This window comes from Ursus americanus, chromosome 31, assembly GCF_024610735.1.
Source record: "Ursus americanus isolate L20-20 chromosome 31, mUrsAme1.1.p, whole genome shotgun sequence".
NCBI classification, from domain to species: Eukaryota; Metazoa; Chordata; class Mammalia; order Carnivora; family Ursidae; genus Ursus; species Ursus americanus.
Window position 1 is genome coordinate 16,353,826 of NC_142157.1, and position 15,629 is coordinate 16,369,454.

At 43.4% G+C, this 15,629-nt stretch overlaps 1 protein-coding gene across 2 annotated transcripts in view; it reads left to right on the top strand.

The window, feature by feature from the left end:
* Positions 1-202: 202 nt before the first annotated feature.
* Positions 203-15,629, top strand: part of C31H10orf67 (chromosome 31 C10orf67 homolog) — a 138,711-nt gene continuing 123,284 nt past the window's right edge. For both annotated transcript variants that reach the window (XM_087857621.1, XM_045787082.2), the window contains exons 1-2: positions 203-323; positions 15,148-15,268. In XM_087857621.1, coding sequence (XP_087713747.1) covers positions 229-323; positions 15,148-15,268 — 216 coding nt within the window. In that variant the 5' untranslated portion in view covers positions 203-228. The remainder of the gene's footprint in view (positions 324-15,147; positions 15,269-15,629) is intronic.

Consider the following 15,629-nt stretch of genomic DNA (forward strand, 5'->3'; position numbering starts at 1 on the left):
CCGTGGGCGTCCGGGACAGAGCGCGCCGGTCGCGGAGCCCTGGGGCAGGCGGGCAGTGGAAGCTGCCCCCTCTGGGTCCGCCGCAACCCCGCCTGCCGGCCGCTTCCCGCGCTCCGCCCGCCCCTAGGGGTCGCCATAGCAACGGACGCCGGGTTCTGGACTCCCAGCTTCCCCGAGCCCGCAGCTCCGCGGGAGGCGCCCGGCCCCAGCGGCCAGCCCCGGGCTCCGATGGAGAGAGAGGATGGCGCGTCCAAGACCGAGGAGTGCCGGAAGATCCTCGAGAACCTCGAGTCGACTATTGAACAATTCCGGTTCAGCCCCAGGTGACCCGCGCGAGCCGCCGCGCCCCGCGCAGCGCCACCTCCCATTCGCTCGGGTCCCGCGGCGCCACGCGCCCTTTTCCCGCGCCTCCCGCCGCTCCGGGCCCCGGGCCGGCTGACTTGATTTCCTAAGTGTATTCACATAAACTGAGAACACGGACTCCGGAGCCAGAGTGCCTGGGTTCAAATCCTACGGGGCCCCTGAGTTGGGCGAGTTACTTAAAAACTTCTGTCGCAGTTACCTCGTGGGGAAACAGCAGTTCAGAGCGAACAGGAAATGAGCGCGTCTGCGTACCGTGTTTCGAAGGGCGCCGTACATATATACACATAGTACCGCGTAGTTGTTTGCCAACGTCATTGTTATCCCTTGATCCTTTCTTTACATTTCCTCCCTTTCATCATCCTTTGCCCCCTGTGCCCACAGTTTGTTCGGATCATGTAGAGCTGATGCGTCTAGAAAAAAAGTGTTTTTCCTTCCAAAAACCTTTTAAAATCAGTAAGCGGCCAGCACTAGGTTCGCTACTGTGCAAGCACTTAGAATTCCCTACGTCAAGGGCTTCATGGTGCCAGGTAGGCTGGCTTAGAGAGGCAAGCCCCGCACACGAGGCTTCAGAGGGAGAAGAAAGGACCAGCGCGGTACAGGCCCCATGGTGGGTACTGATCCAGGGAGACGGTGCTGCCAGCTCAGCGTAAGTGGGTGCATTTGTGAAAGTAGATCAGGGTAGACCCGGGACCTGGTTTATTGGTGGTTGTGGAAAGCACATATTGGCAGTGGCCCATAGTAACACCATGGGCACGGTGTCTAACCTGCTCTGCTTGTTTACTGATAGGAATGACTTCCTGCCCCGGATTCCTTGGCATTACCTGGTGTGGAGCTCTCCAGCAAAGCACACCGGCTGCGCTCCGTGGGCAATACGACAGTGCCAGGTGCTCAGTTAATGCGCGGTGCCTGAACAAAGGAACCACTGATGCCAGTGTTAATCTCTCAGTGCTAGGGGGCCCGTGTTGGTGCTCTGCTAGGAGTGGGAGAGGCTGGAGCAAGGACTGCAGTCCTGGGTTTCGGCCGAGTTTGGCACTGGGCAAGCAGCAATCTACAAACCGACCGAAGGCCCGCCTTTGTCAAGTTTACATTCTAGTCAGGAAACCAACGATAAGCAAGCGAACTATGTAATAAAGAAGTTAGTGGTAGGTGCTAAGGAAGGAACAGCAGGGAGGGAGCAGAGGAACTGGTATGTGGAGCAGGGAAGTGGATTGTAATTATAGATACTGTGGTGAGGAAAGCTTCTCGGAGATGATGTTGGGGTGCAGACCTGCAGGAACCATGCCGATCTATCAGGGAACAAAGTGTTCCAGCGAAAGAACAGGAAGCAGGAAGGGGTGGGCCTGGGTGTCTCAGGCCCAGCAAGGAGCCCTGTGTGGCTGGAGTAGAGGGAGAAGGGGAGAGCTGCCGGGAGGTCAGAGGTAAGGGGACAGTGCCAGACAGTGGCAATGACTAGGTGTCCTAGGGTTTAACTCAATTCTGACGCTCTGCCACCTAGAGACAGCATCAGAGCCCCCAAGACTGCCCCCCCTTCAGATGCCAATTGCAAATCCAGGTTGATACTTGTGCTTCTGACCGGTCAGCCTGAAGTTAGAGGTTCCTATAACCCCTGCCGGGGGTTCAGTTCATTTGCTAGAGCCACTCCAAGAACTCAGAAAACCAATTGGGTGACTGGTTTATTACAAAGAATATTAAAGGATACAAATGAATGGCCAGATAAAGAGATCCTTAGGGTGAGGTCTTGAAGGGTCTGGAGCACAGAAGCTTCTGTCCCTATGGAATTTGGAGTGCGACACCCTCCTGGCACCTGGATGTGTTCCCCCACTCAGAACTTCGCTGAAACTTGTAGTTCAGGGGTTTTTATGGAGACTTCATCACACAGCCCAAATGGGTGAAGTCATTGGCCTTTGGTGATTGGGTCTACCTCCTGCCCCTCCAGAGGTGGATGTGGGAGTGGGACTGACAGGTCCCACCCTCTAATTATGGTTGGTTTCCCTGGCAACCAGCCTCCATCCTTAGGGGCTTTCCAAAAGTGCCCCCAGTAACGTCAGCTCAGACCTGGTTCAAAGGAGTTTGTTATGAATTACAAAGACCCACAGTTCACCTTTTTTCCACACTGAGACTGTTTCAGGAACTGAGGACAAAATACCAAATATAACAAAAGATGATCCCATTGCTCACGTCACTTAGGAAATTCCAGCGGTCTTGGGTGCTTTGAGGCAGGAACCGTGGATAAAGACCAAAATATATATTTCTTATTATAAATCACACTATCAAAGATGGGAAGGGGGATTGGTGCAGAGGGATGATTTGATATGATTAATCTTTCAACAGAATGATTGACTGCTGTTTTGATAATAAATTATAATGGAGATAAGGGCTGAAACAGAGAAACCAGTTAGGAGATGGGGGAAAAATAATTTTTCCTTTGTCCTTATAGGTTCTTGGATGAGACCAACCTCATAATAAAAGACAGATTAATAGGAGAAGAACAAAATAGAAGTTTAATAGCATGTATGCCTCTTGTATACATGGGACATACCCGGGAAAACTGAGTAACTAACTCCCCAAAATGGCTCAAGCCACCACCTTAAATACCATACCCTCACCTAAAGACAAAGGATGGGGATTGGATGGGGCGGGGAGTGAGTTATGGAAGGTTGCCAGGAAAAGCACAGTAAGCAAAAGTATGGCTGTTATGCAGATTTAAATTGGTGCCTTCTTTATTGATAAGGTTCTCCTGTGATTTACTCATCCTTTTCTTCCTGGTATAGAGAGGGAGACCCTTACAAATGGGGATATCCTTTATAAATGTAAGTTTCTCTTCCAAAAGAGTAACTTCCACTTTGTTTTCAGAACTTCTCCGGTGTCTGCAGTTCTCAAAATAATTAGCTCAAAATAATCCTTGTGCCAAAGAGACATATTTTGGGGTGCCATATTCTGCTTCCCTTCAAGTCATATGTTCAGAAGAGAGGTCCAGCCTGGCCATATCAATTTGGGAGTAATTAGTACAAAAATGGATGTAGGGGTGGGGGACTTGGTGAGATCACCTAGGAAGTGGGAGTTACAAAGAGGGGTCTCTTTCAGCCTGAGGCACCTCACACTTGTGTGTTCTTTGAAGAGGAAAAGAGGGAAGAAATGTTTTCCTTATTTAAGATGGAGCAGCACACCATAGTGAAAGTTTAGTGCACCTAATACCATTTTCTTTGACTAATTCGTCAATAAGCATTTGTTAGGATAGACTATTCTAGGATCCAGTGCGAAGTGTCATTGCATTCTATTAATAAATATTCATGGGTCTGTTTGCTATACTAAATTTACATGTTAATTTTCTATCTAGTTTATTCAAAAAACATAATTGTCATCCTTCCAAGACTATATTTTATGCATAACAACTAAGCCATTATTCAGAAATCGAATTGCTGAGACTATAAATAAGGGCTGTGTAGGAACCACTTAGCTAATTTGTTGTGATGTGGGTTTCCATTCTAGGCAAGGAGGTTGCCATTTAAAATCGGAGACATTTGGAATTTGACAGGAAACTGAAGAATGAACCTTCATGTTTCACTTAGATTCTGAGTGAGCCTGATCTTTCTGAGTCAGTTATACAAAAATTTAAGGCTCAAGGGACCTCAGAACCATGAGCCTATTCTCCCTAGGGATGGAGAATTGAGATCTCTCCCTTCAGGCTTATGATTTTAGAAGAGCTCTCGCCTCTCTACAAACCTCGCTTTCTACATCTTTGAAACCAGAAAGTCAGTCTCTCTCTTATGAGATTATTGGAAGGATGACCTGAAGGGAAAATGTGTAACAGCGTATATCTCAACAAACCCCATGGGACAAGTTAAGCACTCAATAAATAGGGCTTAATGTAATTTTTAGACACTCTGTAGGAGGTATCTATAACGTTTTTGGACTTGATTTTAAAGCATTGTATTTTAGTGTTATAATATTATGTACAGAAGGAATAACTGAAAACATTATTCCAAGTTTTTAAATCATATCCTGAAACTATATATATTTGGGTTGTTTATTTTTAATACTTTTAACTTATTTTTTCCAGCTTTATTGAGATATAATTGACATGGTAACATTATATCTTCATAATAGCTACCCACAGTTCAAAAATCCACTGCCCACAATAGATTTTTTGCTTAAAATGGAGAATAGAGAACATACATGTTCAAGCTTAATGAAAAATGAAGTTGAATAGTTAAAAGGAGCTGCTTGGCACCGGGGAGGGTAAAGGATTGCATTTCTAGACAGGGAGACTGAGCATTGAAGGTCTGTTCAATATGCATGCAGTGTTCTAGAATATAAAGAAATAGGTTAGGGACCGTTTGTATTTATTATGACGATATAGCGCTCAGGATCGAGACAGGAAGCAGAAACCTCACCAGTATTTGATGGGGGAACATTTCCTGCTCCTTATTAAATATTAAGAAGCATTCAAAAAAAGGGGAAGCATTTTTAACTAGTAAAAGGCAGTAAAAGTGGTAATAGAAGACTCTAAGCAGTCTTGTAATAGCAAACGCGGAATGGAGCTGTGATCCCAAAGGCAGAGGAAGAGTAAACAAGAAAGGAAGTAAGAACTTAGAAGACCCTCACTCCACTTCACTCCCGACCCTCACTCCCACCACCATCCAAGGCGGAGATTAAGACCTCTTGGGAGAGGACACGGCTGGTGGCAGAGAAACTAGTCAGAGGGCGCTGGCCAGAGCTGGTCCATGGGGATGGCTTGTTGAGGGGCTGAAAGATGCAGGCAGGCTGAGTTCTTCACCCTGCTGGGAGATCCAAATCTTCATTCCTGAAGGTTCTGAGTTCTCAAAAATAACCTCGTTGGGGCGCCTGGCTGGCTCAGTCGGTGGAGCATGGGACTCTTGATCTCGGGGTTGTGAGTTCGAGCCCCATATTGGGTGTAGAGATTACTTAAAATCTTTAAAAATAAATTTAAAAAATTCCCCCTACTCTTCAGGCTCTTGGCTGAGAGTCCCTGTAAAAAAAAGATTAGCAGGAGAAACACAAAGAGAAGTGTAATAACATGTATACCTCCTGTATACACGGAAGATACCCAGGAAAATTTAGTAACTCCCCGAAATGGCCCAAGCTACCACCTTAAATACCATCTCCACCTAAAGGCAAAGGAAGATGTTGGAGGGGGAGGGGGAAGCCATTATGGGAGGTTGTCAAGCAAAGCACAGTGAAGGAGGGCACGGTGGTTATGCAGATCTAAGTCTTTGCTTCATCCGTTGTTAAATTTCTAGAGATTTTGTCATCCACTCTTCCTGGTTCAGCCAGGAAGACACCCTTAAAAATGGAGAAAGCCCTTATAAATATAAACGCCCCTTACAAAAGGGCAACTTCTACTCTGTTTTCAGAGCTTCTCGTATGCCTTATAGTCCTTAAAAATAACTCAAGACAATCCTTATGCCAAAGAGGCATATTTTAGCCTGGCAAATTCTGCTCCCTTACAGCATTGTAGGGAGCAAAATGGAGTCTCTCATGTCAAGCAGGGGCCTCTGTCAAGCAGTGACGCGAGCCCTTAAGGTACTGCAGCTAGGAGATATGGCCGCGACCAACATCAGCTGACCCCAGAGGAGGTCTGCAGAGACCCACAACCGATTAGATCCCTTTTAAAAGAAAAGGATTTGGGCAGCATACTGTGAGACTCATCAGACCTGACCCCTCTATGTCTGACCACATAAAAAAGGCAGCTGCCGCCAAAGACTGCCTGATGGATCTCCGAACAGAACCGAGAGCCTTCCCTGCTTGACCATCAGAAGCAGTCAGTGCGGAGAGCTGACCCCGACCCGACGGAGGCCTTATCTCAGCTGCGCCCCCACAGACTGACTTCGAATTTGGTTCGTTCACTTCTCGCACCCTCTGTTTTCCTGTTTGTTGTCTTGGCTCGTGTTCTGTCCTGCTCTGCGCGCTGTGTAAGAAGCCACGTTTAATCACATGGTGAAATGTCATTGAGTTTGGAATCCTGAACCTGCTTTATCATTGTGATTTAAGTTTGCTTTATGATTGAATAAAGCTGACACTGGGGAAAGGCACAACTCCTGTGTGCACCTTCATAGCATGCTCAGGACAAGCATGGAAATGCTAAGAAGCACCCCAGAGAATCCCGTGGGTTCCAGACATAGTCTTCATTGACTCCATTGTATACCAACAACCCACTTGCTTCTTCGTAGTCCGAATCAACGACTTCAGCCAGACCACATTCTCTGTCTTCTGGGTCAATGGCCAAAGGATCACCAAGTGGCCGGGGATCAGTTCAATTAAATCTCATCTAATTCAGTGGAACTATAGTTGTGTTTCCGGGTGGAAGTATTCTTCTCCAGAGAACTAAGACCTCCAAGCCAGCAGATCATAAAATTGCCGGGACAAGAAGCAAAAGTTTTGGGAGTGGGTTATTAGGTATAATAGTGAGAGGAGCCACTTCCCTCTGTCTCTAGGTTCCGGACCTTTGGCCATGGGACAGAAAGCACCACATACTGATTCAAAGCGTGGACTGCACCCTGGAAGACAGAAACACATCCTCTCATCCATCTGTCTCACAACTGCCATCAGCGAACCTACAGTGAGCTAGCTCACCCTTCCATTAGGCTAGCCACTACTGGGTGACGGGATATGTGACAAGAGCAGTCATGTCCATAGGCATGAGCCCATCGCTGCACTTCTTTTGCTAAGAAATGAGTGCCTTTATCCGAAGTGATTAGGTGCACAATGTCATGATGGTGGCTAAGGCATTTTGTAACGGATGACGGTTCTGGCAGACGCATCATGGTCAGGGAATACAAATCCGTATCCAGAATACGTGTGTCTGTCGCAGTGAGGATGATGGAAGAGGTTCAGTGTTACCAGGCTATCATTAGGTGGCTGGTTTTCCCCACTGGTTAATACTGGCGTATTAGGGACTCACTACTGATCTCTGTTGTTGGCTGGTGAGGCACTCCATGCTTGGGGCAGCCAGGCCAACCTCGGTAAGGGGAAGTCCATGTTGTTGAACTCCATCCCTGCTGCCATAGCCATTTCGTTCAAGGGCTGTCGAACGAGCGCTGGGATGATTGCAGAAACCGCTGTCCACAGAGTGTGTCCTTTTACCTACTCGATCGTTGAACCCTTTCTCTGTGGTGGATGCCCTTTGGTGAGCATTCACATGGGGCACAAGTATCTTTATAGCCTGTGCCCATTTTTTTTTTTTTTTTTAGAGAGCATGAGTGGGGGGAGGGGCAAAGGGAGAGGGAGAGAGAGAATCTCAAGCAGACTCTGCATTGAGCAGCGGAGCCCGATGCGGGGCTCAGTCTCAAGACCCTGAGATCTTGACCTGAGCTAAAATCAAGAGTTGGACCTACTAAGCCAAATGGGTGCCCCTAGCCTGTGCCCTTTCTCAAAGGGTCATCCACAGAACTCTTCCCCAGACTTTTTCTTGTCACCGATCACTCAGTCTTCTTCCTTGCAAGTGCCTGTCCATTATCCAGTTAAAACTTAATTAATACGGATATGCAGTTCTGGCTAGCTCTCATCCAGAAAAAGCAAACAAGTGAATGTCCTACTTCCATTCTATTCAGTCCTTCTCGGCTGTCCTTCAAGGTCATCTCTGAGCCTGCCTGTAGGACTCTAGGTATCCCCTTCTGACGGTAGCACCCTCGGTTAATCTGAGTCTTTTCTTCCTCAGTCGACTGCTCATACAGAACTTCCCATGAGGCTGTAACTATGAACGGGGGGGGGGGGGGGGGCAACGGAACTGGAGCTACGGGCTCCTGGAAGTGTGTTTCCTTTTGCTTGAGCCTGGTCTCTGACGTCACTTTCGTCTTACAGACTGAAGCTGCTCGGGCCCAATTTTATGGTTTGGAGGGTCAGATAAACCCGAATTTATCATGGCAAACTCAGGCCTGATGACGCGTGTGTCTGCATTCAGTCTTTTCCAGGCTCCATAGCAAGCCAGGGCTATTGCTCAAAAGGATAATAGTCATCTATACACGAAGGCCTAAGATTTGCTCTAAAACCCTAGACGTCTCTGCTGTGACTTTCTTCCTGGTGCTTGCTGGAGGATCCCAGCTCATCCCTCTATTTGTCACAGACAAATAGTGCCGTTGTCTACTGGATCAGAACGTCCAAGTGGGAGAGCAGCTCGCACTGTCGTCTAGATTTCTTTTATTCCAGGCTCCCATAAAAACCGGCAGCCTTCCCTGGGACTTGGAGAATAGGTTCAAGTAGCACACACAGATGTTCATTGTTCATTAAGGCCTAAACTCTCGACAGTTCTTACTGGTTGAAATTGGTGAAATTCGAGCTTGCTTGAAGAATGCATATGACTTTTAAAAAATAATTTACTTTGAAATAACTTCGAATCTACAGAAAAGTTGCTGGAACAGCAAAGATCTCCCATATCCCCTTCACCTAGATTTTTCAATTCTTAACATTTTAGCTTGTTTTTCCTTTCTCTCTCCCCCACTCCTCCTTGTCCCCTCCCTTTGTGCACATTCACACACACAAAAACTCATACACTCATTAGTCTTTCTAGAACATTCTGAGAGCAAGGTATAGAATCGATGCCCATCACTGCTAAGCATTACAGTGTGTTTTTCCTAAAATGCATATTCTCCTGTGTAACTAGCGTACAGCTCTCACAATCAGGAAGCCAACATTTTAGCCCAGCACTACAATGGGCCCCTTCAAGTTGTGCCAAGTGCACCAACAATAACTTTTTTCCTTTCTGGTCCAGGAGCCTATCTGGGAGAATATGTTGCATTTAGCTCTCCTGGTCCTTCAGGCACATTCGGTGTAGAAGACTTCCTTAGCCTCTCCCTGTCCTTTCTGTCCTTCACACTTTTGAAAAGTATAGACTTTAGATTCTGCAGGATGTCCAGCTCTACCTGCTGTTTTCTTGTAACCAGTCTCAGGCTATGCATTCTTGGGAGGAATGCCATGGAAACGGAGACGTGCTCTTTTCAGGGCATCCACTTTAGAAGATATGGGATCTATCCATTTCCCTGTTGGTGCTTTAACCTTGACCTCGTTGGGGTGGTGTCTGCCAGGGTTCTCTACCATAAATTTACCATTCTTCCCCTTGTAATAAATTATTTTGTGAGTAGGTATTACGAAATCTTTTCCTTTCTTTCCCCCTAACTTCATTGAGATATAATTGACACATGACATTGTGTACGTTTCAGGGGTATGATGTGATGACTTGATATTTGTATATATTGTAAAATAGTTACCACAAGAAGGTTAGTTAACTCATCCATCACCTCACATAGTTATTTTTGTGTGTGTGGGTGTGAGAGAGAGTTTAAGATTTACTGTCTTAAACATTTACTCTCTTAGCAACATTCAAGTACGGTACAGTAATGGTGACTGTAACCACCATGCTGTACATTAGCTCCTGGAACTTATTTCTCTCATAACTGGCCCTTTGTACCTTTTGCCAACATCTCCCCATTTCCCCAGCCCTCAGCCTCTGCAACCACCAATCGACTCTCTGTTTCTATGAGTTTGGCTTTTTTAGATTCCACTTATATATAAGTGAGATCATACAATATTTGTCTTCCTCTAACTTATTTTGCTTAGTATAATGGCCTCGGTGTTCACCTATGTTATCACAAATGGCAGGATTTCCTTCCTTTTTTATGGTGGAAGAATATTCCATTGTGTATAAACATTACATTTTCTTTATCCATTTATCCATTAATGGGCACTTAGGTTACTTCCATGCCTTGGCTATTTTGAATAAGGTTTCAGTGAACCTGGGGGTGTAAATATTGAGATAATGACTTAATTTCCTTTGGATATATACTCAGAAATGGGATTGCCAGTACAAAAAGTATTCTATTTTTAATTTCTTGAAAAAATTTCCTTTTCTTAATCAAAATTCCACTGGCCAGGCTTACCTGTCATTGATGACTCCCACCTTAATGAGTCACCTCTATGGTGCTTGCTAGATGCTGATGCTCTATTTTCCTCATTTTTTTTTACATTTATTACATTTATGTATGCCGTCTCCCAATCATGCTGGTTCTGTGCTGCTGCTCCTGTTTCTCACTACCCTACTACATTCTTGACTACGAGGCCTGTTGGCCTTTGCCTCTGCATGGCTCCCAACCTTTCTCATCATGGAGAAATTCACTCATGTCATTGACCGCCATGTTGATTCTTCCACTCTGGCAAGGGAAGGGAATGGAATGGAAGGAATAGGAAGATGGAAAAGAAAGTGACTACAGATGGTTTTAATAAGTGGAACTGCGGGGAGACTGTATCTTAGGCTGAGGGTACTGCCCAGATACAGATATATTTTGAGAATATTTAATATGTGAGTATGGTACATTGAGTATATGTAATGAGTGATGAGTTTACCACTGCCTCAAAATATATAACATATTTTTGTTTACTTGTTTACTGGTTGTCTCTCCCTTTAGAATGTAAGTTCTGTGAGAACTAAGACTTTGACTTGTCTACTCCTGTTATCTTTGGTACCATAAACAGTGCCTGGCAAACAGTAGGTACTCAGTTATTCTTTGTTAAATGCATGAAGCTCAGACAAGGAGTTTGCACCTATATTTTGGAGGTTGGAATAAGAAGACTGAATTTAATTCTCTTGGACAAGGGAAGGCTATCAGAGTCCTAATAGCAGGATAGTGAAACAACCCGAGTGTTAGTAAGATATCTCTAGGGACCATGGGAATGACAGATTAAAAAGACAAAAATTCGGAGGCTTGTAGTAATTTTAGGAAATCTTTATTGTCTCTATTTTGTGGGACACTTGTTTGAAAGTATAATGATTTTATTTTTATTTCATGTTTTAAAACATTTCCAAATGTATAAGAAAGAGAATTTCTGTAAAATTTATAAAACACATGTTCTAGAAAAAAACCCACCACATGTACAATTTGTCATTGATAATAGTTGTCATCCTTGAAAAGCATCAAAAACACTTTCCCTGAAATTTTATGTCATCACCATTTAAAAATCAGTTTTCTCTTATTTCCTATAAACTGCTTTAAAACGTATGTTTTAAAATTTTTATCATAATTGATCATATGGTTCATCCATTTCTATAGTATAGTAAAATATCATACATAATTTTAACATAATAATTATCATTTAGTGGTGGGTTTCACAAATGATTTTCAAAAATGATTACAAATTTTAGGTAGACAAAATAAATAAATAATTGTAATATTTATTAAATATTGACGATCTTTTTAGGCAATTACTATATCTTAGTCTTAAAAAATTTGAATACGGGGCGCCTGGCTGGCCCAGTCAGAAGAGCTTGCAACTCGTGATCTCAGGGTCATGAGTTTGAGCCCCATGTTGGGTGTGGAGATTATTTAAATAAATAAAAAAATTAAAAAAATAAAATGAAAATGAAAAAATTCAATACAAATGAATAAATTCAATTTATTCAGAGGATTTCATGGGTCAGGACTCTGCAGTGTTTGAGATCTTACCCTATGTACGGGCTAACGAGTTTGCTTGTTTCATGGCCATTAGCAGAAGACACGAGGCTCCTGGGTCAGAGACAAAGGACTTTATCGTCATTGTAAAAACAGTATCTAGACCTTCCTATTTATTTGTGTTGATTTGCCATGCCCTCTCAGTGCCATGAGGGTGACACTGAAGACCCGTCATGGATACCTGTGTACACAGTGTGTTGCATTAAAGCAAGGGATCCCTGAGCTCACCATTTTGTAGTAGAGTACCAGCCTGCTTCTTGGCAGAGGAAAGGCATTACCTCAGCCCTTAAGGCTGCTCACTGCAAACATAATTCTGAGGAATCGCCTGTGGAAGGAGTGGTCAGGAGTTTGCCTTCTTGGCATATGCAGAAAGAATGTGCAGGAACACTCAGGTCCAAGGAGATTGCGTCTTCCAGCAGTACTCAGATAGTGAGAAAAAAAGAAATAGGCTCCTTAAATGGAAGTAGAGCAAATCTAAAATATAATTTTCTGTGGAAAAACACCAGAAATATCAGTTGAAACTGAGCTATACAACATTACTGCTGTTCCGTCCCCATCTGGATAATGCTACTGATCAGCTCTGTCATCGGGATGCGATTGATGAGTGTGTAGATTTGTTGAAAATCGAGTGGGGTTAATGGAAAATCATTATATTAAGCGTTAAAAATTTCATAAATGTAAACTTAGTCTTTCTTGGGTGAATATTACTATACTTCAATAGTTTTTTCCAAACACGATGAAAAACTGATGTTACCTCAGAACACAGTAGTTGATGTAACAGCTGCCTCGTCAGCCCCAGTAACAGTTTTCAGTTCTTGAGGGCCTACTATGTGACATGCATCATTCAAAGTACTTCTAGATCGCAACACAATAGTCCTGACAATAACTCTGAAATAGGCACTAATATTTTTCATAAGAGGGCACTAAGGCACAGAAAGGTTAAGTAATTTGCATACTGTCACACAGCTAGGATATCAGCATGCTTTTGGCTCTGATTGACAGAGGCTCTCACCAATTGGTGCATTTATTATATGACATTGCAGGAAGGTCAGAGGTATGACAGGTTTTAGAGCTAGAGGAGTCAATGGCTAAACAAAGTTGTTAGTCAAAATTATTTCTGGTTGTTGTTGTGTGTGTATGTGTGTGTGTGTGTGTGTGTGTGTGTGTGTGTGTGTGTGTGTTTTTCAAAGCTCATCATCTGTGTACCAGCTTTGGCCTTTGGCTGGCCCCACTTGTGGTTACCAGATGGCTGTGGCACTTCTTGGCATCACTTCCACACATGACAATGTTCAGAGTCACAGAGGGAAACTCTCTGGTGCCCCTGTGTAGGATCATAAAAAGCTTTACCCCAAGCTCCCCACCCCCCAAAGATCTTTCCTCATGTCATTCTTGCCAGAACCATGTTCCATACCCACCCCTAAAACAAACTTGCCCCGAAGAATGGGATCTCTGTGATGGGCTGAGACCAGACAAGAGTTACCCTTGGCCCTGGGAATATGATCACCCTGCCCTGAATTCTGTGGGACGTAAACCTGAGACTCTGCGAGCAAATAAAAAGGAGGGAAAGGGTTGCATGGGGTGCCGCCATTAGGGTCTGCTCCAGCTGGTCAGCAGACAAGGGAAGATAGAAGCACACTCTGTCTTTGGAGCCTGAGCTGAAAAGTCTGCTAATTCTTTTTTTTTTTTAATTTTAAAATTCTAATTATTTATTTGAGAGAGAGAAAGTGAATGACAGAGCGAGAGAAAGAAAGCACAAGCTGGGGAGGAGCAGAGGGAGTGGAAGAAGCAGACTCCCTGTTGAGCAGGGAGCGCATTGTGGGGCTCGATCCCGGGACTCCAGGATTATGACCTGAGCTGAACACAGACGCTTAACTGACTGAGCCACCGAGGCGCCCCAAAAGTCTGCTAATTCTACTTGAGCTTTCATGTTTTTCTTTTTTTAGCTGATATTTTAGAAGCTGGTAGTTGTGGGAAGTTTGATCAAATTGTTGAAGAGGGCGCGTCCAGAAAATTGGCTTTCTTTTTACTATTTGAGATGCCCATCAATAAAAGTCTGTAGGAGGAGTTTACAAATACTTAAACTCCTTGCCTACTCAAATTGTTCAGGAACGGAGTTTGAAAATCAAATACAGGATGGTGGTATGATTATCTCAAAGAAGAATCCTCGAATTTTTTGGTTTCAAGAACTTTTATAGTCTCAAAAATTACTGGGGACCTCAAAGAACTTCAGTTTATGCCTATTCATAGTAACCATATCAGAATTTTAAAAGGACTGGGTGTTATATGCAAATAATGAATCATGGAACATTGCATCAAAAATTGGGGATGTACTGTATGGTGACTAATATAACAAAATAAAAATTATTAAAAAAATGAATTTTAAAAGGAGAAATTAAGAATATATGTATGTTAATTCATTTAAAATAATGGTAAACTAATTCTTTGCTCATGTAAATAACATATTTTAAGGAAAATGAAGTGTATTTTCAAAACAAAAACTCTAATGAGTATAGTGTCATTGCTTTCCATTTTTGCACACCTTTTCAACACCTGGCTTAATGCACAATAGCTGAATTTTCATATCTGCTTCTACATTCATGTCATGCACTCATATAACTTGTCGCTTCTGGAAAGCTCCTCTGAACACTTGTGAGAGCATGATAGTGGAAAAGGCAAATAAAATATTAATATTATTATGAAAATAATTTTGACCTTGTGGATTCCCTGGAAGAGGATCCTAGAACCCCAGGGGTCCTCAGGCCACACTTTGAGAACCACTATCCTGAAGTATTTTTGCTTGATATGCCCGTGCATAATTTATAATGGCTTTAAGCAGTAGTCCGGGTAAAACAGTAGATAGGATATTAAAAGGAGACTTGGGGGCGCCTGGGTGGCTCAGTCAGTTAAACATCTGCCTTGGTTCAGGTCATAATCCCAGGGTCCTGGGATCGAGGTCCACATTGGGCTCCTTGTTCAGCAGGAGCCTGCTTCTCCCTCTGCCTGCCTGTCCCCCTGCTTGCGCTCACTCAACGCTTTCTCTAACAAATAAATAAATAAAAATCTTAAAAAAAAAAAAAAGGAGGCACAAATTGATCATATCTCAGAAAGCAGAAATAAGATGAGTGGCAGAACAGTATATCCCAGGGCAGGGAATCTGCAGGGAAAACCCCAAATTGTGAGCAGACAATTGGAGCTTTCCTCACTTTACCAGTCCCTTTGAATCTTTAAAATATAATATGATTTACGCAAAAATATGTACACTAACACATATTTTAAAGGAAACGTCTATTATAGAAAGCACCTTGACTCTGCATTTTTTTTCCAGACTTAATATTTCAGATGATTTGAAGGTTGGCTTTTTCTGCACAGACCAGGCTACTCAAACAGATCACAGTGAAATTCTGCCGCTGAAAGAGTTGAGTTCATCCACAGAAAAGCTCATACGGGTAAATCTGGATTTATTTTCAAACTTCTGAGATTATTTTGGGTATTGTTTGCCTTGATGTCTCTTTCCTTCGCGGCATTGAAATGACTAAACATTTTTAGATCTTAGCGTCTTTCACAAGCTGAATTGGATGACAGTCGTGGTTTTAAAAATAATTTGTATCAACTACTGCTTATATTGATACCACGCTTATATACGTTAACCTGTTTAGTGAAGTACGTTGTTACTCTCTTTGGAATTTTTTGATATCTGTGAATATTTTCTATTTATGATACTTTTTAGAAATTACGAAATATTTTTGGATTGTAGAAAAATGTAGAGAGTAATTAATATAATGAATCACTGTGTTACCCACCTATACA